The 25,364-nt window shown below is 37.2% G+C and overlaps 1 protein-coding gene across 2 annotated transcripts; it reads right to left on the bottom strand.

Moving 5' to 3' along the window:
* Positions 1–1,622: 1,622 nt before the first annotated feature.
* On the bottom strand, positions 1,623–18,858 carry nadsyn1 (NAD synthetase 1). Of its 2 annotated transcripts, XM_062418768.1 has the most exons (21): positions 18,615–18,858; positions 17,158–17,218; positions 16,777–16,893; positions 16,012–16,065; positions 15,701–15,790; positions 14,380–14,431; positions 14,164–14,252; positions 13,854–13,971; positions 13,392–13,523; positions 13,163–13,234; positions 11,121–11,245; positions 10,964–11,012; positions 10,747–10,849; positions 9,992–10,160; positions 8,343–8,478; positions 7,985–8,091; positions 6,390–6,521; positions 6,063–6,132; positions 2,851–2,979; positions 2,279–2,455; positions 1,623–2,081 (listed from the first exon to the last, which is right to left on the bottom strand). In XM_062418768.1, exons 1-21 carry the CDS (start codon positions 18,697–18,699, stop codon positions 2,046–2,048), a joined length of 2,103 nt encoding a protein of 700 aa, XP_062274752.1. In that variant the 5' UTR covers positions 18,700–18,858; the 3' UTR covers positions 1,623–2,045. The 2 variants fall into 2 exon arrangements, with proteins under 2 accessions (XP_062274752.1, XP_062274760.1); XM_062418776.1 differs by lacking the exons at positions 17,158–17,218; positions 18,615–18,858 and having other exon boundaries at positions 16,785–16,805.
* Positions 18,859–25,364: the final 6,506 nt, after the last annotated feature.

The raw sequence follows: 25,364 nt of genomic DNA, 5'->3' as shown, positions 1-25,364 counted from the left end.
TACATCAACATTTTGACTTAAAAAGGTAGACATACAACAATACAATTTTTTTTATTAATTAACCTGTCGATTAATTATTCTTGTTTTTGGATCAATCCATTAATTATTTATTTTGTTTTTTGAAAAGCAGCAACCAAAATTGACTTTTTTATTTGACAGTCCAAACCCAAAAAAGACAGAGTATTCAATACATCAAAAACAATGACAGTATATTAAAGAAAGAAAGGCTGCATATCCTTTAATTTGTGAACTATTTGGCTTTGTTTTATGACTTCAACTTTTATTCTTAATTATCAAAATTGTTGTTTGTGGATAATGTCAATAAATCAACTTAAAAAAGTAATTATTTAGACATAGTGTCACTCTGATGTTAAGTCAAAGTTTATATCTTTGATTTTTTACTTTAAGTTTAGTCATAATCTTGACCTATTTTGAGTATTTTCAGATTTGCTATTCCTAACATTTGATTTCATTTTTTTCTTTTCCTGGCAGAAATGAACTTTTGTAGAAAAAATTCACCAAACTAATTTGTATGCAAGACTGACAAGCTACTTAATTTGTATTTAAGCAGTTGATTATACAAGCATCATCCGCTTAATATGAACGGCTGGGTGAGTACCCATAATGTATCTAGTGCAATTAAAAAGTCATGAAGTACTGTGGACGAAAAAAGAGAAACAGGCGACTATATGTACATTATAGAACATGAACATAATAATGTATTTTCTAATGAGGATTAAACATGTTGATTACAGCCCCAAAACATTTTATTTTCCACTACGAAAGCACCACATACTCTTTCTCTACACTATACTTGCTTGCAGTTGCTAACAAAAGATTTCTCCAATATATCTTCCATCCATAATCATTTACTTTATCATTAAACTATCAACATGTACTGTAGAAAACATGGTCAAACAAACAACTCACTGTGTCATGTGGAATCAGTCCTTCCCATCCCATACTGGGTGTCTCACCACCTAATGACATTTAACTCCATACAGCACATAGCCTGTGTGATCCAACAGTCTGTGTGCTCCTGTGATTGCAATAAAGGCTATTTCACAGTCTTAATCTAATCTGGCATAGTTGTACTAAACTGAGCAGCCTTACTGAGGATAGTTCCAGGAAGAAATCCTCCACCTGACGGAGGTAATTGAATGATGAGTCATGTGAGGGTTTCAAACACTGAAACCTTCATATTAGAAGCGTATTTGAACTCAATCCATTTTCTGTCACACACAGTTTCATACAGAGCTGGACGTTTTATCTTTGCTAGGATTCAGGTAGTATGTGGGTCTCACAAAACAAAACAGCTACAGTTTCCAGATAAGATGGAAATCTCATCCCGTACTCGGACGACTCGCACTTTTTCAGATTGTTGATATTACGTACTGTCTTTAAACCTCTAACGTTAAGTTCGATTTTACTTTAACGCTCATTAAATCAAAATTGGCTTAAGTGATTACAACCAAACTCGGTCTACGTGTTCAGATACTAGGTGTGAGCTTTGCTATGCAGTCTTTTGATATTCTGTTACTAGGGGGAACCACAAATGCAAACATTTTATATTCATACATGGATTTGTATAAAATTTGGCGCAGATTATCTAGGATCATGACTCAGTTGATGCATAAAGTTTATTAATGATTGTTTAAAGTGGGCTATTACAACAAACATACATTTATATACATTTTAAAATTCCAAACTTCAAACGATCAAAATGAATCACATGTATGTCCTACAGAGCTTTCAGCACATGTATAAATATGCTTAGTAACCCCACATATATAATCCACTGAAATTGTGACAGAAGTTTGCCTCAATGCAATTTATCACAAGTCTGTCACTCTGTATTTCTCAAAATATGCTAAATCAATTAATATCTATGGCTTTACTGAGGTAGAACAAAGGTTCTATACAGTCCCAGAAAAATGGTTCTTGCCTTGGTCAGACTGTTTGACCAATCAGAACTATCAAGTATTATCTGACGGTTACAGCCCCAGTTCTTATGGGTTTCTCTGGATACTGGACTCCTCAGGCTCTTATTGCTTTGGGGTGTTTTTTGCCATCTGGGACACCTGTGAGAAAGGAAATGAAAAATGGAAACAACTTCTTAAACATATCCATGGTAACCAATGATAATCATTCCCTCTACCAAACACTAGAAATCATGTTAACTATCCTTCTTCACAATTTAATATCTGCTTTTATTGTCCTCTTCTCTGTCACATTTATGCTGTTTTTCTCTCAAGTGAAACAACACATCGCTTGCTACCTGGTTGTCGATGCTCCTGAACTGCCAAGTCCATCGTGCGTTGTAGAGGAAGGGTCGGAGGTCGAAGCGGTTGTCGTCGGGGCTGTAGCTCTCGGCGTGGTAGGCCGGCGTCACCGTGGTCATCTTGTGGCGATTCACCGAGTACATCACGAAGAAACGCTTCACCTTCTGCGCCACCTGAAGGAACACCACAACACATGCTCACTTTTAGATAACAGCCTTGCTAATAGCTGCTACAGTAGATGCACAACATGTATCAATACTTTTGCCATTACTGTGAAAAAAGCCCATCTATCTTCTGAAGGATTAATCAGTAGTATATTGAAGGTGTGTACATTTTAAATCACAAGAGACAGAGAAATAGTCAGCTGGTAGCCAGAGCTGCTGAAATCTCTCATTACACTTTTCGAGGACATCATATTATCTCTTTCATCTGTCCATCCTGTCAGCCTGTGACGCTAATGCTAACGTTATCACAAGCAGCTAAATTGCAGAGCTTTCAGTTGTATGATCAGATTTTCAGGTGGAGGTGTTACACTCTCCCAAAGGAACGTGTGAAGGCACTGACTGACCTCCATAGGCGAGAGCGCATCCTTCCACATGTGGATGAGTTTGCAGAACATACTGAAGGGGCCACATTTGGAAATCTTCCTCAGTCGTCCAAACACTGATAACTCGGAGTAGGTCATTCCCATGTCTGCCTGAGGAGGGAGGTGAGAGCAAGATGACAGAAAACAGAAATGAATATAAAGAGGAACTCCAGTTTAGATTATTTACAGGTTAAACCATGAACGTGATTAATTACTATCCTGCAACGCAGAGATTTGGGATTGATTTCTATCAGGAGGTGGTGTACGTATAGGCCTGTCATGATAACTACTTTTATTGGACAATATATTTCCTCCGAAATAGTCGCCATAAATGGTATTATTGTCATTTGAAGATCATTTTATACCATTGATATAATGATAATATAATAGCATAATAATGTTATTTTATTTAGATTTCAAATATCAAACTATGAAACTCTTGTAATCATCTCTTACTGAGTTTCATCCAATCAGCACACTGGTTAAGTTTTGTTAAGACAGATTTATTTACTTGCTTTCTGAGAGTCAGGTGAGATACTAGTCTCTGTGTCTGTGTGTATGTGTCTATTTTTGCATTAAATTCTATCATTTTTTATCATTGTGATGAATATTTGTGTTTGTGTAGGCTGCTGTGATGGAAGAACCCGGTTGTGTGTGGGCTCATTTTAGAGAGGAGGGTTGTGTTATTTGTGATAGGATGAAGTTCAGGATAAGATGTTGAAACCAGGACTGTGTGAGTCTGATAGCTGGAGCAGCTCCACCTTTAGCAGCAGCTCTGCGCTAACAACAGACCAGAGATTCAGTTCCATAAAGATGCCAACGGTCCTGATACGTTTCTAATGTTTTAAACTTCCAAATCAGACAGCATGCTGGCTTAAACTGAGATATCTGATGTGTGTTTATTGTTGTTTAGCACAATGTTAATTATACTGGTCATCTAACCAGGATTCTGGTGTATAGTTACATAGCCTGACTTTCTGTTTACTCATTATTAGTCATGTTCATTCTCAGGTGGCATTATGTTGCTGCAGGTTTTGTTTTATTAAAAACTCAGATTAGAAACATAGACTCTCCCTAACTATAAATTAGAAACTGTGGCATATAACTGACCTAACAAATTGATCTTTGCACATTAGCTTCAGTTGTAGATAAGTCATTAGATAATGACTACTCATGCTGGTACTGCCTGACAGGTGGTTGTTATAACTGTGAAGTGAAACAGTATTGTGTTACATACTACTAAGAACACATCTGCCATGTTCTCCACTGGTTCTCACACCACAAGTTATGGTCTGACTGAATTTCTGGTTAAATTATATTATTTCTATTAATCCTTGGATGTTTCTGATATTTTAGACACTTGGCAGGATCAAAATGATGTGTTTGGAGTTCTTTATATGAATATGAATATGACACCTTTTCACTGTCAAAACTAGCAGTGAGATCCATTCATCTCTTATTGTTTAACTTGGCAGCTCTCCTTTTTGTTACATCACTTTTTACATCGAGAAGTCCAGAAGTGACTGTAATGTAAACCTCTTTTTTTCTTTAAAAAAAAAAAAAAATTTCCTTCATATTGATTCTCTGGGGTCTTTAACCTGCGAGTTGTTCTATAATGAAAGACCTGCAGGACGGAAGTGCTTAGCTTAGCTTAGCTTAGCTTAGCTTAGCTTAGCATAAAGACTGGAAGCAGTCTGTTTTAAATATACCTACTAACACCTCTAAAGCTAAAAGAATGAACACACTGTATCTTGTTTGTTGAATGGATGATAAATCACAATCATAAAAACTATTTGAGGTTAGGGGCTGTTACATGCTGGAACCGTATGTGTAGCATTACAAACAATGGCGCAGAAACTTCCTTTAAGTCTTGTCATCACAGTGAACCAGGGGAGACGCTGTATACCCTTAGCAAAAAGTAGCATACTTGAAGTTCATTTTATTAAGTATGCTTGAGTGTAAGTCCTGTATAAGTATACCAAGTATACTACGGACCATGTACTTGTAGTGTACTAGAAAGTATACTAATTTAATACCTATTCGGACTAAATTGGAACATTTTTAAGTTTATAAAAGTATACTTTAACTATACTTTATAAGGTCATTTTAAGTTTAGAAAAGTACACTTTCAAGTATACAACAAGTCCACTCATCTATATACTACTAGTGTACTAGTTATATACTTCTAGTCCACATGTTAGTTTATTGTAGTATACTTAAAGTATAGCACAAGTAGGCTACACTCTTCTATATACTGCCATTGTACTAGTTATATACTATATGATGTTGAACATATAAGTTTATAACAGGGGTAATACTTCAAAGCTAATGTGTGTAGTGAAAAACATTTTTATTCTGCTAAATGAAATGTAAGCACTAGTCAATGACTTGACCTTATTCTGTACTTGGATCAAGATTTACTAAGTATTAGTACTCTGTGGCAGGAAGAAGTAAAAAGTATACTAAGTACAAGTAGAAGCTTTAGTATTAAAGTATAAGTGTAAGTCTTAGTATTAATGTACTTAGTCTTAGACTTTTCTTTATACTATTCAGTATAAGCCAAGTATACTTCACTATAATATTCTATGTATATAAAATATAGTATATAAAAAGTCAACTTCAAGTATACTGCCTCAGTTTTAGTATAAAATAAGTATACTCATAGTACACTGGAATAAATTACTTTTAGCTAAGGGTATTGAGACTTCCTGTTCTGGCCATCCCTCCCCCTCTCTGGGTCTATCAAAACCACCAATTTCAACCCCAACCACATCCCCCCTCTCATTTCTGCTTGCATACAGATTGTACACTGCATGTTTTATAAATGAAAAGTTCAGGCTCACCCTTTCAACCTGTTTCCAGTCTTTATGCTAAGCTATGCTAACTTACTCCTGACTCCATCTCTGTGCTTATGTCACATTCATATCCATTTCTTCCAGTCTGTTTAATGAGAGGTCAAAACTGCAGGTATGCAGGATATATTTCTGATATGTTCTGTTCATTTGTTTGTTTTTAATTATTAAGAATAAAACTGGTATATAAAACAGTGTTAGGGGTGTTACCATTAGTTATATGAAGCTTTGTTTGTTGAAGCTGTGTCTGTAAGAGTTGAAACTGACACAAATTTAAATAATATTAACAAAAAAAAAAGATAGTATTTCCATGTATATCATGAACAGTGACTGTCTCACTACCTCATCTGTCTGTGACACCTGTCCATCTGTCAGCGGCTCCAGTTCAGCTGTGGGCGGAGCAGCCAGGATGCTGCAGAGGAAAGCAACTGATAAACTGAAAACACCACAAGATGCTCCACTGTGGTTTCACTATGACAAACCTTTCATGACACAATGTCTGCTGCCAGGAACCTAAAGAAATGCAGTTTTTTTTTAAATAGTCCTGCAGTTTTTATGCATATATACATTTACCATTACCCGTATCTAAGTAAAATATACTTAAACAAATGAGATCATGGACAAGTCTGGTGTTTCTGGTGTGTTCTCCATACTTAACAAGTCTCTCACCCTTTCAGAGCTGTGAGCTGGAACTGCTCCACACAGTAAAGCAGGAAGCTCTTCAGGTCAGTCTTGCTGATGCCTCCTATCGGGTTGATGTCAGCACTGGAGCAGTCGTACTTGGTGAAATACCCTGTAAGACTGAGTAGGAAAACCAGTTAGGCTTCAATTATTCTCCACAAAGATGGTTTGTCTGAAGAAAAATAAACTTTCAGCAGCTTCACTAAAAATGGCTCTCACGTTAGAAGCATTCACACAAACACCTCTGTTGTTAAGTGGCACATACGGCTGGTTGAAGAGAATTGGTGGCTGAGGTATTAAATGTAATATTTAGAACAATTGTATTCCATTACCTTTATTTAATATAAAAGTTATAATGTAAGATCATGCCACACTAGTTGATATGGTGTTTTATTGATAATTTACTGTTTTTAAGCAAGTTGAATGATTTGGTACAAAGTTTTTATGGTTACACCACTTAGACATTTTTGCCATAATCCTCTAATATATTCTCTCAAAATGGATTAAAAGCAGAAATTTGATGCTGAGTCCACAAAAAAAGAATGTGTGCAAGTTATTCATACGTTTATTTTCAAATTTTAATTATTTTAAACCACATGGACACAAAAAAACCTCATTGACCCACATATAATAATATCGGTCAATATATCAATATAAGATTTTTTTTGCTCCCTAATATCAGTATTGGCCCCGAAAATCCGGTATCTGTTGGGCCCTAGTAATAATATTCTGTAATATCTCTCTGACTGTCTAATACTAGTGAAGGAGTGCTTTGCTTTAAAAAGACGTTTTTTTTAAAAGCAACTTCATGCCAGAGCTCGTTATTTCTGCTTTGACAACACATCATTAGCAGCTGGATTCATGCTGTTTTCCAACTGTTTCAGCTCCTCTAATACGACTACTAATACTGACAAACATGCCTGCTGGTTTCTAACAGCAGGACTTAAGGCTTTGTGTTTTGTAAGAAAAAAAAAACTTTTTCCTCTTTGGTAACATGCTTTTGTGAGAAAAGCATATTTTTTATATATACATATCTGTTTATTTTACTGTCTGAGACCCTACTTTGTGTATTATTCTGTTTAACATTTACCGCTGATGTTAACTGTTTTATTTATATGTTTTATTAATTTACAAGTGGTTACTGTGGCTCCAATTGGATTACATAGGCATTGTACATTGTTGATGTTGTAACTGAGTTTCACCACAAGATGGAGTTTATGGTTTGTGATCGCTATCTGTGAGAAGAAGAGAACGGTAAAGTCAAAATACAACTCCTTGAGTGTCTAATTCAAGTGTGCTACATTTGTGAATGAAACAGAGTGGAACAGGTCGCCTCCTTTGGTCATTTTTAAAGGTGTTGATTATGTTAATGATTAAATCTCTCGAGTGCACACTTTCTCATGAACAGGTGGCGTTAATCAGGCTCAAACGAGAAAACTAGAAAGTTTAATTGATGCCGAAACACATTACTACAGCCACAATCATTTAATGAATAACTCGGTCTTGAGCTACATTTATTCTCCCTTTGAAACAACAGCAACACCACAATTTGATTTAGAAAGCAAACACCACTCCTTTAATACCTCTCATCTACGTTGGCTGAGCCCAGCACCAGCAAGCCTCCTGGTTTTCCTCTGGCCCACAGACTCAGCTGGGCAAACAGGTAGGCCAGGACCATTCTGACCCGAGCCTGAGAATACACACATACAAAAATACACAAGTGTCTGTGTCACTAATGAAAAGTAAAAAACAGCAACAGCCGTGTTGCTGAAGCATAAGTGTGATTAAACTTTGGCTGAGGGTTTAAAAAGGTGTGATGAAAGAAGAAAAGGTGATGCACAGAGTCAAGCAAAGAAACTATAGTGATGAGAAAAAGCAATATGAGACACAGTCAGAGAGAGAGTGTGTGTGTGTGTGTGTGTGTGTGTGTGTGTGTCTGACCTGCACGTTCTGCAGAGCCAGGTTTTCTCTGTGACTTCCTCCGTTGGCGCGAAACTGAGGCAACTTCCCAGTAACCACTGAGAAGATACCCAGAATGCCTTTCACTGCCATGTCTATGTTAATGTTCATGTGTGAGCTGCAAATTAAGAGGTAAACGACAGAGAGGAAAACGTATTTACTCTACAGCTAATAAAATATACTGTGTATTATGTTTAGTAAAAATGACAAACAAATGAAAAGAAATACTAAGCAGGACAGTTTACAGTTGTTAGTGCCCTCTAGTGGACAAACTATTGTATGTGCTGTACAGATCTTAGGCTTTTTCTTAACCTTTATTTATTCAGGTGTAATGTAGTTAGACACAAAGTTACACACAGTTACACACAGCCCAATACAACCACAGTCTGCAGTTGAGGTTAAGGGCATTGCTCTAGTCTAGTGCACCCTAGTGGTGGTAATGCTTCTTCGCTTTCCTGCTGGTGTATCCTGCTGGTGTAGGGGGGATTAAACCACTGACTATCCATCACAAGCTTGTCTCTCTAACCTTTGGGCCACCCCTGCTCCATAAAGCACTACTTAGTAGTAGTAATAGTAGAAGGATCATTGAAGGTGAACCTCATTTACTGTGACATTGAGTCAAATACAAAGGAATACTACAGCAAAAAATAAAAATAAAATAAGAAATAAAATACAACTATACTAAGCAAGTACTGCAGAGTCTTGTTACTAAAAGAACAGTTTAACTTCTGGGAAATGTGCTTATTGCCTTAATTGGCAAGAGTTAGATTAACACCACTCTCACGTGTGAGCTCTGCAACCAAGTGCATTTCCTATAATGTCAAACTATTCCTTTGATGGCTGACATTATTGTATGTACATGACCAGTCAAAAGTTTGGACACACTGCTACTGTACATACCAATACAATGTACCTGTGATAAGCTAATCACATTCTGATTTCTTTATTTCAGTTTTTTCTGATTTCTTCTACACTATCTTTGAAACCTTTGGCTATTTTTGCAAAACTCTTCACACTAACCACAAAACCTAACACCAAACCAGCAAAACATTATACATCTCTTGCAAAAGCAAAAATATTCTTGCAAAACTCTTCAAACTTCACACAAAGCACCAACTACACACTGACAGTATAAATGAAGAACACTTGTGGCTTTTGCTTTTCCTGTGTGCAGGGCAGCAGTTTGTCATACATGTAGTAAACACACATACACACAGGTATCCACATGTGTAAAGTAAGGATAAGTATTCTGAACATAAAAAACTTTCAATACAAATAAGGGGAAAAAGTTTTTTGTTTTGTTTTAACCAAAACGTTTTAACACAAAATGTTCTAACAATGAGGCTAAATCTCATCTTTTTTGTGGGTCTGACCTTAAGACTTCATCCACATCACAGCTTAGTGTTTCCACATGTGTGAGTGTTGAAAGGCAATTGGCAAAATAGTGCAACATGTAGAGACCAATGTTACAGTTTTACTAGAAGTGTGTTAAAAGGACAAAGTGAGTGTAAAGCAGAGAACGTGCACTTGGTTTGACACACTTGGTAAATGCATTGGCTCCAAGCATTGGCTATTTCTTGGCCATTGTTTAAGTTCAGTGTACTGAACAAAACACTGTAAGTCCCGCCTACCTGCCGATCTGATTGGCCAGGTCTTTGGCCCGGTTGCAGGTGTCCACTGAGGAGTTTTCACTGGCCATGTAGCAGGTGGTGAAGACACGACCACACAGCTCCTTTGGGTGCTGAGGGCGGTAGGATTCATCCCCGACCACCCGGCGAACATCCTGCAGTACCTGACTGTCTGAGAGGATGGAAGGAGGGAGGGAAGACAGAATGGAGGGGGAAAAAAATCTTTTTTTTAGACTTGAGTGAAAAGAGGACAGGAGACACAGATGTTTACTTCACTGTTTTCCCTTAGTGGCAGACTTCCAACCAAAGACTCAATCAATTCATTAATCTAGTTACTGTCTTATTCACTGAACTCGTGAATCGTGATCGTCACTTTTTAATGTTCACATAAATAAGAGAGTCACACAGAACCTTCATGTTTTTTAGTGGTTTGAAAAATGAAAAATCTTTTTACAGAAGGCCATAATCTCTCATTTCTGCACAATTATCTCCTACTCATGTTAGTATTCTTTTAAAAATGAATGTATTTATGTGTTTGCTATGATCCACAACCATTCATCATCATCATTTTTAATAGTTTCTGTACAACAACGGAGCTCATACAACACAGAGGAAGAAAACGCTGTGATACACACGCAATAACTGTTAGTATTGTAATTCATCATTGGTTTTTGAATTTCAAATTAAGAAACAATAAAGAATGTTAACAGACTTATCCTTTAAAAGAACATGTGGTAATACGATGTGGCGATACTTACTGCCGTCCTCTACAGCCTGGCAAAGCAGCACACACATAGAGTGGACAATACATGCGGTGGAGGAACTGTCCACGCCTCCACTCAGAGGCAACAGAAAACCAGCCTGGAACAAAAACCACAACCATCAGATACACCTAAGTAAGTTCACACAGACAGAATTTAATCACTCTTTCGTCTGAATGATTTAAGGCCCATAAATGTATGTGTTGGTCCTCACCTGTCCACTTCTCCTCAGGTAGTCCCACAGCCAGCAGGCAGGTCCAAGACTAAACAACACAGGAGTCAACTTTGCATTAAGGTTTCTTTGTATTAGCCTTATAAAAGGTTCAAACTTTATACTGTTTTTTGTACTAAATCAAATCAATTTTTTTTACCTGATCTCTTCCTCCGGTGTGTGAAAGTGCCATGTGATTGGTTGGTGGGTAGGGAGGTAGATATCGTCACAACTGGATAAAGAGAAGTCGACTTTCACCCTGTGGCAAGATTTGTGTTCACTTTCCTGAAAATGAGACATAAGAGCGATGTTGATACGAACAAAGTGACCAACTACAAAATAGAAGAGTAAAATAAAAGTATAGACATATAAACTTGAGAATTTTGAAGTGTGATTACATAACCAGAAACACACTCAAAGGGTGAACTTCTTGTATGTTCTGAGGACACTTACAAGAGAAGAGGATACATGTATGACTTTACTACAGTTACTGCCTCTTTATATTTGATCTCTTTTAACCCTGAAGTCACATGATATTGATACTCAGTCACAGAATAGGTTGTTGCTCCTTTGGTCAGAAATGAAATAGGATAGATGTCATTCTCTTACAATGCACCTTACACTTAGAAAAATCTGCAAAAAGCCTTAAAATTTAATTTCTTTCAAGGCCTTATCTTAGACCTTGTTTTAATTGATTCCAAATGTTTTTAACTTCACCATAATCTTATCTCTTTACTTGTATTCATTCATCAGTTTATTTACCTACCTAATATTGGTTTGCATTGTTGCTGTTGCTGTTTCTCAAAACCATTGTAAATATGGATTCCTCCTCAATGGTCTTCTGAGGTAAAATAAAAGGTTTAATAAATAAATAAATGTCTGTACAGGAGATGTGATGTATGAGATGGATATTTTAAAGTGGCAGTGACTCATTTTAGCCACTTGGGGACAGAATAACACACTGAAAAAGTGTCACCAACAGACTGCAAGCTGACTCAAAGAGTGATATATTTTAATTATTTAATCTGAAAGAAGAAATGAAAAACACAACAGTGAGTGAGCTGATCTTCAGTGGCTTTACTTGTTCAGGCGTTAACAGCCAGTGAAGAACACAGTGCAGACTCACAGCTTATATACTTGAAGGTGATCTCGTGCCTTTTATACTCAAAATAGAAATGTATGAAATTGAATGTAGGTTGTCTATAAACATACAAGATAAAGTGCATTGATATACAATAATACATTTAAGTAAGAGAGCAATTAAATATAAATATCCAATGTGCCACACTAGCACAACATTTAATGTATCCCTTTTCTTCTGACTCCACTTAAAACCTGATTCCAGTTAACATCACTACTGGCAGATTTCACGGAAATATCACTTTGTATTTTCCTTGCTTGGTACTTGCTCAGACTTCTGTATAGAAAGGAGCACCTCGTCATGAGAGGCTGATCCCAAAGGAGCCTCTTCTCCAGTTTCATTAGCTGTAATGTGTGACACATACAGTAAATGTCAGGCCTGCTACTTTCACCACGGTTCATTTTGTCTCTGTGTCTGGTGGTGAGAAGGTTAGGTTTTTTAATACTGTCCACTGTTTCCTTGATATCCTTTTGCCTTTAGGTCAGAGGTCACTGGGTCAATGTGTATGTTTATTCCTGTATCTACATGGACTGTTAGGCCAAAAGAAATCACATTGGTTTTTGAAAGAATTTAACTTTTCTTATTTTTCTGTTTGGTATCTATGTATTTGAGAAAATAATGAGAAAAGTAGTAATTTGTTTCATGGTTTGTTAACATAGCCTCCCAAGCGTAAGGAAGACTCCCGAGGGACAGTTTCCGAAAGAGCTGGCCAATCAGAAAAGAGTGGGATCATTGGGAGGAGGGCCTTAAAGAGACAGGAAGAGGCAAGAGCTAGAGTCTATTTCAGACAGAGGCTTTGAACTGTAAATCATGCAAAGATACTCCAGTTCAAGAATGTAAATATAAACCTGGATATATGTAGAATATGTTCCCTTTAACATATTGATGTTCAGCAGGTGTAATGACCACATTATAGTTCAACTCTGATGGTGAACTAACTTTTTCTAATTAGCACTAAACACAAAGTGCAGCTGAAGCTTATTAGTGATGCAGGCAGTTGGTCATAACATGACATGTCTTGCATGACTGTGGTTGTTATTAAAATGGAAAAGGTGTCTTACCATGTTTGGCTGGCACATTTCTCCTCTGTAACTACGCACATCCTCAAGGTCAAGAGTAGCTGTAATCACCTCCTACAACACATACACACAAGAACACCTTCCCAATACTGCATAACTGATCTGCTTTCCTCCAGTAAACACAACACCCATCATCATTTTCAAATACACACAGGAACTTATTAATGGTTACATTTGACCCAGTTCTGGTTCTTTTCATGTCCATACATACCACATCTTTTAGGGAGAACTGTGCTCCCTGTGCCACTACATCCCCGTTTATGGCCACCATAGCACAACCATCGTAATAGAGCCGGTCTCCATCACAGCCCCTCTGATTGGCATACAAGTAGATACCTCCACTCTGGATGAACACCAACAGCACACTGAGTGTAGTACTGATTTTGCTATTGAAGACTCAACAAATAATGCAGGAATTATTCTAAAAAGGTACAAAGTTATGGAAGTTTGATGTCCTAGACTTGTGCTACCATACTGCCCTCTAGTGGTCTCTGCTTTGCATTGTCTTTACATACAAATGCGTGACAAATGAAAGTGTCCTGTTAAGTATTGTTGGAGCTACTTTGGTTTCCTGACAAGCATTCCAATTGGGATGTTTTTCCATAAATTAAATTCCAAATCTGTATTTGTCTTAAAGGACATATGACAAACCATAATCTCACATTTCTCATACCTTGGTGGTGGCTGACTTGATCAGGTTGACTCTTTGGTCAGCTTTGCGGAGCTCATGGTGGCTGGCAGAGGAGTTGGTAAAGATTTCAACCCCGTCAAGACCCATCTGAATATGAGGGCTGAGGAGAAGAGAAAACATCCAGTCCAATTAAATTAAAGACTACAGTCTAGACCTGCTCTATGTGTAAAGTGCCTTCAGATGACTTATGTTGTGATTTGGCGCTATATAAATAAAGATTGATTGATTGATTGATTGATTGATCAGGTGTTAGTTAGATTCCAGTTTCCAGTATTGCACTCTGTTGCTCTACCTTCTGGGGTTCCATAGCTCTGCACAGATTTCAGTGCCAATGCAGGTGTCCTTTGTGGAGAGCACACAGTCACCAAATGGGACTGTATCCTGATGGACACAAAAGCACAGAGGAATAAAATACACTGACACTCTATCTTGAACATGCAGAATAAATGAACCGGATCTTCTGTTAACTAATCAAAGTCTTCAGGTTATGACGGGCTTCTTACAGTACCTGTCCTGTTACCTCCTGGATCATTCGGGGCAGGAAATACTCCTCTACTTTCCTTGAAGAAAAAAATAAGAGAACCTTTATTACCATCCCTATCCTTTCCACAAGTAAGTCAAACTACATTGGTGACTAAAAGGCATCTGAATTTCACACTTAGAGAAACTCTTCTAACATTCATTAAAGTTCCCTGTACTAATAGAGGGGTTGCCATCTTTGATAACTGATAACTCTAAATAAAACCCAGCTGACTTTGGAATGTAACAGTGACATCATGTAAAAGCTAACTGTTTCCCCTGCTCAGCCTTTATGCTGTAACCAGGTGACAGCTACAGTATGCCTGTATTGGACCTAAAGCGATTAAATTAAAAGGACAAGTGTGTATAATTTAGTGATATCTAGTGGTGAGGTTGCAATTTAAAACCAATTGCAACTCCCCTCACCCTCCTCCTAGAAGAAAGAGAAACTCGCAAAAAAACACAAAAGGTTCTCTGTAGAGTCCGTGTTTGGTTTGTCCATTCTGGGCTACTGTAGCAACATGGTGGTGCAACATGGCAGGCTCCATGGAAGAGGACCCGTTCCTTATGTAGAAATAAAGGACTCATTCTAAGGTAATGATGCACAACAATTCTTATTTTCAGGTGATAATACAAAAAAAACGTATGAATATTATATTCAATTTCTGCCAAGACCATTCCACTAGATGCCACTAAATTCTACACACTGTACCTTTAAGACAAATAAGCATATTTATCAGAGTATCAGAGTTCCACTACTTTAATTACTAATTTAGCTTCCTGTTGGGAGGAAGGTTTGAAATGGATCCATTCATTCCATACTTGTAAAATTATAAAAGATATGAGCCATGCCAACATTTCCATACCCCTTTGATGGTTCAATTATGTATAGATGGAAAACAATGTTACTGGATTTTTTGAAAGACATTGGCATTTACAAAGCAGAGGATGTCTAACAAGATGCAAATGATTTTGTTGTGTTATGGGAAACATAGGATCCAGTGTTTTTGGGGTTTAACCCATACTAGGAACTAAAAGTGACGATGTCTCAGCCTTTGTTGCACAGATTTCCTCCATTTGTTTCTTGCAAGGTCCATAAGTTTACGTGCAACAATTTATCACTTAGATCTGATTGAGATAGTTAAGTTAATGGAGAGGCAAACGTATAATGTTCAATAATGGAAAAAATCTATGTGAAAAACCTGTTGATACCCAAACAAAGACATGAATGTTACATGTTTTGAAATAGAATTTGTGTTATCATGCAGTTATAAAGATGATCAGGGTCTTACAATATCAATGCAACCAACCTTAACTGATTCCAAGGTGAGAACCAGCGCATCTCTCTGTAAATCCCATGGTTGGCCATCAGCATCTTAGGTCTGATCAGCAGAATCTTTCTACAGGATGGAAGAAAAATAAGTTCTGTGTATTCTTAAAACAATTTAATCTACACTACTGATTAAGTTAAACATGTGACAAACATTTGAGTTGCATCATAAAATAAGACATTTGTATCTGAAAGTGCACTGACATGCTCCAACTGAAAAAAGTCCACTAAATGTATAAGAATAGGAAAAAGCAACATGCTGTGCTGTGAGGCTGGACTGGACAGACATACCTGTTAAGGAACAGCACCCGACAGTTGTAGCGGACATTGTGATGCATTATGGGCCTGAGGGGAGCAGATGTGACACCAGACTTAAAGCTGATCACGGTTAGATTTCAAAGTAAAATACACTGGTTTTGTTACTTTAAAGATCCCTGCCAGACACGTATTAAGATGTATACAAATATTCTGCTGAGAGCAATAATGTGTGCTGGATATGTTTTCTCCACAAAAAAGTAGAATTGTCATAACAATGTGCAAAATATGCAAATAGATTTCATTTTCCATGTAAGTTGAATATTGGACCAGGATTGGCTCCAGACTAGTTGTGATGTCACAAATCCTGCTCATAGCCCCTCCCCTAAAAAATCAGACTTTTAATGAGCACAGACAAACTTTCCTTTTTCAGCAGATAAATGTGACAACAGACTTCTAATGTCAAACTGTGCACATACATCAACTGCACAGTGAAGCTCAAATATTCAACTGTGAGAGGAAAAACATGTTTTTAAGAGGAAGGGGGGTTTAATTCAGGGTGAACGGCTGCAAAACACAGGAGAATATATAGGGTCACAGCAGTTTGCAGTACATTGACAGCAGGTTGCAGTACACTGACTGCTGCCTTTCATGATTTATGGAAAATAATCTTTTAAATGTTCGATTATCTCTTCCTGCCACTAGGTGTTGCCAAAGTATCACTCATGCAGCTTTAAAGACAGAACCACCAGACTGTATACTGTATTCTGACTGGTCTGACTGTTTGATGGCGATACCAACATTCCCACGTCACAGATGATGTCCTGGGTGATGGGAGATTCCAGAAGCTTCCTCAGGACCTCAAAGCTGTGGAGTAGAGTGTCCGACTCATAGAAGTGATCTGCACAGCCGTACCCACTATAAAAATGAAGTGAATAAGACAATAGAGGTCAGCTGAGTAGGCAAAGGACAGAAAAAGAAGCAAAGATGAGGAAAATGCTCTTAGTTAAGTAATTAAATGATGATATTTGGCACAATGACGATTCTGGCAAAAATTCATACTATGACATTTTAATATAGGAAAATATTGTGCATACCATCTCAAAAATGGAAGAGATGCACTTCTAATTTAACCTGTGAACGTGAACAAACACCTTCAAATAATGAATTTCCCCATCATACCTGATCTCCAGCTCAGGGCCCAGTCGGTATTTGGCTCCATTTGCCTTTGCAATCTCAACACCTGCAGAGAAACACAGAAACAGACAACAGACCAGTGTTAGGAGAATGATCCACTTCCTTTAAGGGTTTTACAGTGTTTTATTGTACTCCCACAACGTTGGAGGACTTGCATAAGACAAGGTCAAGAGGTACCCTGAGTGCTTGATTTCACAATGTGCAACTTGATAACATCTTTTGTCAGACTTCCTCTGACTGAGAAATGCCCACATTCTCCAAACCCAAGCTGAGATAAACCTGATTTTTACCCTGATGACATCATCACAGTTATTTTCTCAAACTCAGTCCCTGCAGAGCTGCTGTTACTGTCTCTGTTATAACTACTACATACTGTTCTGTGTAGTTCAATCTATAACAATGAATTTTACAAGATGTGCATATGTTTTATATTTTTTCAATATCAAATATTACTTTAATATCGCAACTCATTCGCTGATAAACATAGTAGAGTAAAAAGTGCTTTGAAATTACAGTCAGCAGTTCATTAGGTACACCTGTGCAATCTAATTCAATCCAATACAACAGCTCTTCCATAAATTAAACTTTTTTGAAGTTTAAACATTTTCAGTTTATGTTAACATTGTCAAAAGTTGATAATTCTACTTTATGTTTATTATTGAGGTCATACTGAGGTGGTGGCGTACTGAGGTGTATTATATTGACTTGTGTTCCTAATATTTTGCCCCTCAAATGTACGTTAATGGAGTGGAAAAAATATTAAGAACATCAGTCAATATAATGCACCCTAATACACCTCAATCACCCACTATGACCTAATAATAAACACAGAAGAATTATCACCTTCCTGACAATGTCAACAAAAACTGAAAATGTATAAAATTCATAAATATAGAATTTATATTATTCATATTCATTTCTAATAAAGAGGCCAGTGAGTGTGTACTCAGGTGAGTTAAAGTGAATGAGGTTCAGCCTGTATAGACAAATGCAGTCCTACAAAGGGATAATTGAAGCTTATGGAGTTAAATGTTCATGTTTGTTCATGTGTAGCGTGTGTGCGTGCGTGTGTGCGTGCGTGCGTGCGTGCGTGTGTGCGTGTGTGTGTGGCTTTTGGTTTTGCTTCTGCTTTGTTTTTGCTTGCTTTTATTATGTAAAGCACATTGAGCTACATATTATGCAAAGCACTGCAAACTGGGTGATGATGGCATTTAAAATGTAACACTATCTTTTTTTCCAACAACCAGTATTAACTTCGTTCTTGTAAGTCACATGATGTCAATGTTTGTTTCTATTCCCACTGAAATGTTATTAACTGTCAGAACTTCACCAGGTTCATTGTCACTGTTATAAATGAAACGTGTATTGCAGTGGTGATATATTACAGATGAAGTTGCTTTAAAGACATAACAGTGCAGCGAGTTAGTGATAGTGTGACTTACTCTTCAGTATTCTCTCCAAGTTTCCGTCAAAGTCCAGAGCCCACTGATTCAACGAGCAAGTGGCAAGAGTCACTTTACGTCCCATTTTTATACGGTGACTATCTAACGTGAACAAAGCAGACGTACAATGCAAACACTGGCATTAAATCTTACGTTATGTGCACACACGTGTAGTTTTACAGTCTATCTATAGTTATGTTTTTATATGTAACCTTAAGTACAAGTAGGCGGGGCTGTAGTGACTGTTCCTGCTGCTGCTGCTTCTTCTTCATGTTAGTCGGCGGATGGCATTGAACAAACCCGCAGTACCGCCACCAAGTGGTGAGCAATATTAATGCTACAAAATAACAAAGGAATGTATGTAATTATTATAATAAAAAAAAAGTACATATATCCCTTAACCCTTAAACAGGTAATGTGCACCAGGAGATACATACATATATACACCTTTTTATACTTTAATAGGGGCAACGTATCCTGGTGGAGATTCAACTCATAAAATCCAAAATATACAAAATATTTTTTTAATTATTTGTGGAAATGTTTTACTTAGGTGCAAATGAGATAACTAATAACATCAGAGTAAATACAAAGAATAATCTCATTTTCCACTCCTGCCTGTTTAAGGGTTAAATCAAATGAGTTCTTCCAACATACAAAAAATAAAAATACATCATGTTACTTATCTCCTGAACTTCTCAGCAAAAATATCTATTAATTAAGAATTCAAGTTAATTTCTCTAAGGCTGAAAATCAAGTTCATTGTCTTTGAATAACATCTTAGAACTTATGAGTTATGGTAAGATAAGCCTTTATTGATTTGAGTAAGACAATATTTAGCACTTTTCATGGGTTACAAGTGCTTTATTCATTTATTTAATGTTTATTATAGGGGAAAGTAGCCTATATAGCATCAATCAATAAATGCTATGATGACACACCACAGCATTTACAGCTTAAGATAGATCAGGTCATTGAGAACCTGATGAGCCCTGTTATTTGGGCATATATAAATGAGTTTCATATCAGCATTTTTAATGACATTATCAAAAGTTAATATGTTTAAATTCTCAACCGTATGGCAGTGGTGAGAAGATGAGACTTCTTTTAAAATTTTAATTGCAAGACAGCTGCACACTATAAATTAAACTTTTTAGAGTGAAAGTAAAGTAGTTACAAAGCTAAAAGTCAGCACTTAATATTTATTGTTTCATATTAAATCCAATGTGCTGGAGTGCACTATGCAAGCAGTATGTGTATATGTGTACATGATATTTGTGTAGATTAATTATCTATTTATTATAAATAAGAGGTCTGGACTGGAGCACAGTGAGTCAGAGTCACTGGGTCACTCAGTGAGTCAGTCTCATGTCACTTTAAACTTGACCTCACCTGACTTGAAAGACTAACAAGTAACCTAACTGCACACTGCACAACTGCACATCATCACCTTGAGGTGACAGAAAATTGCAATTGCAACATGTCTGTAAACTATATAAACAGTTATGACTATTTAGAGATCCATGCATGATTGAAGCTATCTTGACTCAGAGATGTTAAATGGTGATATTCATGTTGCTTTTTTCTGGCACTATTACACTTTTGGCTGTGCTTCCCGAAAGAGTGTTTGAATAAAAAGAGTCATCAGACATCACAACATGAACATTTAACATGTTTATAAATGGAAGGGTGAGGTTGTAAGACAGCAACATGCAGTAGAGAGTTAAATGAATTAAGTTTTGTGTAGGGCACATAATGACCAGTTTAGGAATTGAAACACAAAGTTTATAGGACTCGGACTTGTAGGTCTTGATTTGGGACTTCCCTTTCTCCTCTATGGACTCTATGGAATTTCATAGCTTATTGACTTCTACTTCTGACTTACAAAACAGTTACTGTGTCCCACATCCTGTATGTTCATTAACCCATTTGATTTAACCCTAAAATCCACCTTAAAACATTTGATTGTTGAATCAGTTCCAACACCATATGAACCTAGATGTCATATTTCAATTTAAAGTCAAACAATTCACATCAAAACTTTTAAAAACAAAACAAAACAAAACAAAGCATTAGCAAAGGTCACATTCAAGGGACAGATATCAGGAGAGCTACACCATTAAGTAAGTAATGGACTTTATTTTTTTCTCCAAAACATGCACTTTGTGTGTAGACAGTAAATGGTGAAAAGAACATTTTAATCATCAGTTACAAAGCTAAGGGGTCATAGTCATTGGTGAGAGCTGACACTGTCATTGCGATACTACAATCACAAACACACACTACAACCATCTGGTGCTTATAAACCATCCTGCTTCCCAGCTATTTTCTATCACCGTCATTGGCCTCCACTTAGCACTTTGTTTTGCCACTTTCACAAGGGGTGTTTCATAAAGCAAAAATGCCTGTTACATGACCACTATTTTGGTCGAAAATGAAACATCTCATGTATCCTAATAATTTGGGCATTTCCTCCTAGTACCACCATTAGGTTGACAGCTTCGCAGAAGGTATTGCTGTGAAATTTGGTTAAGACATTTGTTATCCCCAGAGGATCAATTCTCAAGAAGTTGCTGATCCCCAGACTTCTCCACTAGGGCCACCATTAGGTAAAGGTTTTCACATATTCATTGAAAATTACTCCATAGATTGGCACAACATTTGGTACAGACATTCATGAATACCAAGTGATGAGCAATGACTTTGGTGATCTCCTCTTGAAAACTGTGCTCCAGGATGACTTCTGGTCTAGCTCTATTATCAACCGAAACAAAACTGAATTTATCCAATTCTTTGGTTTATGATGAAATACCGACAAAATGAATGACATGCCCAACAGGCTCTGTTGATATCGAGCTAACAAGCTAAACTGAGCTCATTAACTGCTAACAAAAGCATGTTAGCATTGTAATTGTGAGACTATTTGTATGCTGACATTAGCATTTACCTCAAAGCCCGACTGTACCTCTGTAGCTGTTAGCATGGCTGTAGACTCTTAGTTTGCTGTTGCTTTTGGCTATTCAAGTAATTAAATTAAAGGTAATAAATACATTAGAACCATGTCTGTAACCCTGTAGTGAAAATAGCCTTTTCACAATTTCTTTCTTATAAAATAAATAAATCCAGATGTACATGTGATCCAGACAACAAATCTGCAGGTATTTAAACAGAATTAAAAGCATGTAGAGGTCATTATATCACTTGTCCCAAAATGAATTTTAGAACCCTAGAAAATGCAAATGATCTTATTTTCTTCCAATAAAACCTGACTGGGCTTGTATTTGATAATTCAAGTTGTTTAATACATATTGCACATCAATTTTAGCATTTTAATACAAAGACATACTACTCAAACAGGATTTGAACCCAAGATGGAATGTTAAGAAGCAGACATGGAAGTTAAGTGGTGCTGAGTCTACAACATGATGCCAAAGGTTTCTTTTTGCTTTGTTTATAACAGAGCTTTCGTTCTCTTTTACTTCAATAATCTTATATTACAAATTTATGAACGAACAAAACATTTGAATCCTGGTTCAATTTGTTAGGCTCAGTCAAGCCAGGCTTTTCACAATCAACCCTGCTTATCTGAGCCTTATTTATGAAACACCCCTCTGTAGGCTTTCTCCTGCAACCGCTTCTTTACAAAACCAAAAAGAGCTGTGTGGCAAAAAGATTCACACTGTGAGAGGGGACAGTGCAGAAGACAGGGGGACAAGTGTATTCTTGTTGTTCACTCAGGGGCAGATTTATGTGTGAGGAGCCACCCTGACAACGTGTGGACTGGCTACCATCTGCTTGTTCAACATTACAAGGTACAAAAAACATGGTGAGTGTCAGCATTTTAAATGAACACATGTTACAAAAATCCCTCATGTCACACCCTCATAACTCTCTCTCTCTCTCTCTCTCTCTCTCTCTCTCTCTCTCTCTCTCTCTTTCTCACACACACACACACACACTTCATATGAAATAAATAGCCATATGTACAAGAGTCTCTCAAGAGGGCAGCAAACTCGGGTTAAACAGTATGCAAGTACACAAAAACACATCTACACACAATACACAACTTACATCATGTAAACAACCAACAAAATGCTTAGCCCTGTCATGTTAAAATGACATAAAAAAACATAAACCATAAAATGTTAGTTGCAAGGATTCCAGCATTAATCCAGCTAAATCAGATCTAGACACAATCCAGATACGAGGCATTTTATAATTGCGTAAAAGGTGGCCGACATGTTCCCAGACATCACATTGCTGTGGTAAAATCTCCAATATCAGATAGACAGTCTTAAACACTTATGACAGAATTAAAAGGCAGAATTCAAAGGATGATCTCCCATTTGAGACCATAGCTGAGAAAGCATGATCCAACCTTTCTTGTTCAGTCACCCGTCCTTCCTGGCATGCTAATCATCTCCCTCCCACCACCACCTCACCTCTGAAGTCCCAACAAAATGAAAAGCTAAGTTCTTTTTCAGACAAGATATAATAGAAGGCAAAGGTGGTATGTAGCAAAATCAAGATGTCTGGATGAAAGACAACAACCTTAGACGGACATATCCTTAAATGGTCATGACTTGTGGGTATTTGAATGGCCTGTGGTGGGTATGAGGGAAGGTTAACATGGTTTGACTGGTATGTACTATGGGAATTTCACTCATACAAGTGTAGATGTCAGTCTAGTTTAGTGTCCTCCAGTGGTTTTGATACATTTTGACAGTAACAGAGCTGATCAATACTTCATCTATGGGAAGATTTTATCTCCAAAAATGATAATAATTATTCTATCGGTGACAATGTCATAGTGCTTACTACAGTTAAAAGAGATTTGGGAACATAATGATGGAGAAAAAATGTGTAAATGATCACACAGGCTGGAAACAAGCTAACAGTTTAGTCAGGTGATCTAACCCACTTTATTTTGAGGTAAAACTGAAAGTGAGGATACCCAAAATGCTGATATAATCCCTCATGCACTTTGCATACTACTACATTAGAGTTTTAAAAGGGCCTAAAGTAAGAGCTGGATCCAGCCTGCATCCACGTCTTTTCGATCTGACTTACTTTGACTGTTACTGCTAAATGTGCAATCTGAACTTGATCTAAACCTGAAGCTTTACACAACACACCAACACAAATCTGACCCAGAACTTGATACTGTCTGGACCTGTCAGGTTTGGGCAGGGTTGCAGAACTCTAAACTCCTAACAATTTTAATCCCACTGATGTTTCCTTTCATATTCCTTTATGGGTACAATGATATTATCAATGATAGAAATGATGGACAAAACTACAAAAGATGACCTAAGTTGTAACTAATTCTACTTTAAGACAATCTGTTTTAAGGATTGGAGAAGTGATGTGCAAGAAGATGTCCTGATGCCAGATTAGGTTGTTTGAGTAGAAACAACAGAAAGTGGGGAAGAGGCCATACATGTGAAGCTGAAGGGACTATTATTGAACAGACTGCAACATCAGCTACTGTACTACTACTGTATAACAGAGATTTCTTGGGAATTTATGTAACCTAATGAGACACTTATATGCTGCATTTTTGCCCTATGGTCACATTATAGTAGCACTTAAGTGGTTCAAGTGTCTCTCTGTTTTCAGGTTGGCCCAAAAAAAAACTCTTAAAGGTGCAGTGTGTAGCACTAAGTGGTATCAAATGGAACAGACTTGGCAGATATGGAACATTATATTTGTAACTATGTTTTAGTTAGTGTATCATCATCTGAAATTAAGAATTGTTGTGTTTTTGTCACCTTAAAAGGAGTCCTTTATATCTACAAAGAGAGTGGGTCCTCTTCCATAGAGCCAGCCATGTTACACTGCCATGTTTCTATAGTAGCCCAGAACGGAAAAAGTCTGTCTAAAAAGGGCCTTTTGTGATTTTGTGAGTTTCGTGGCCACCTTAGGTTCGTGCATGGAAAGGGACTGGTGAGGGGAGCAATATTCAGTTTATTGCAATATGAAAATTCACCACTAGATGCCACTAAATCCTACACACTGGTCCAATAAGTGCCACTCTGGTGTGACTTTGGGAAAAATGAATCTTCAGAAAACCTTTATTTAACTATTTAGCTGTGTCTACAGTTCTATGTTTAATTTTGGACCCAATTTTACATACCACTGAGGCCTTTAAAAGGCACACTAAGTGCCTATGTATACTGCCCAAGTTTTCCCACGTGCCCCAATTATATGGACCTTAAGATCTGCTCTGGTGTGACCATACAGCAAAAATAAACCATAACCCTGTGGGAAGAAGAGACGCCCCTATTTTCTTTTCTACCTCTATCCATTAGAATCTGCGCTCATCATGTTGTCATCTTTTTCAGTGGATAATTTCACAATTTAATATTTAAAGTTTCACACTCTATTGAGGAAAAAAATATTGGGGAAAAATGAATCCCATTAAAAGAATTCTGGCATTCGAGTGGTCAAAAGTAAGGACACTGAACAGCAGTTAATGGCAGGTTCCATCCAAACATATAATCAATCAGGGCATTCAAAAATCTATACTGTAAGCTTCCCTTCCATTCCTAACCCTTGAATAACATAAGAAAAATAACTGGCTTGTGCAAATATAGCAGAATGTAAGTATGTGGCCACTAGGAAGGGTAATAAGAGTACATCCCAAAGAAGACTGAAGCTCTAAGGGCGAATGAATGTCCGGTATAGTACAGGAACCAATCCAGAGAACATGAATCCGATCACAGTTTTGTTCCACGGTTCAGAGCGGTT

This window comes from Scomber scombrus, chromosome 1, assembly GCF_963691925.1.
Source record: "Scomber scombrus chromosome 1, fScoSco1.1, whole genome shotgun sequence".
NCBI classification, from domain to species: Eukaryota; Metazoa; Chordata; class Actinopteri; order Scombriformes; family Scombridae; genus Scomber; species Scomber scombrus.
This window is presented reverse-complemented; position numbering and strand designations above follow the sequence as displayed.

Excerpts from the sequence above, each read along its gene's own strand:
- nadsyn1 (XM_062418768.1), bottom strand. The coding sequence starts at position 18,699 with ATGGGACGTAAAGTGACTCTTGCCACTTGCTCGTTGAATCAGTGGGCT. Across the intron at positions 13,972-14,163 it reads GAGCTATGGAACCCCAGAAG|CCCTCATATTCAGATGGGTC; the intron begins GTAGAGCAACAG and ends TCTTCTCCTCAG. Across the intron at positions 13,235-13,391 it reads AGTTCTCCCTAAAAGATGTG|GAGGTGATTACAGCTACTCT; the intron begins GTATGTATGGAC and ends TATGTGTTGTAG.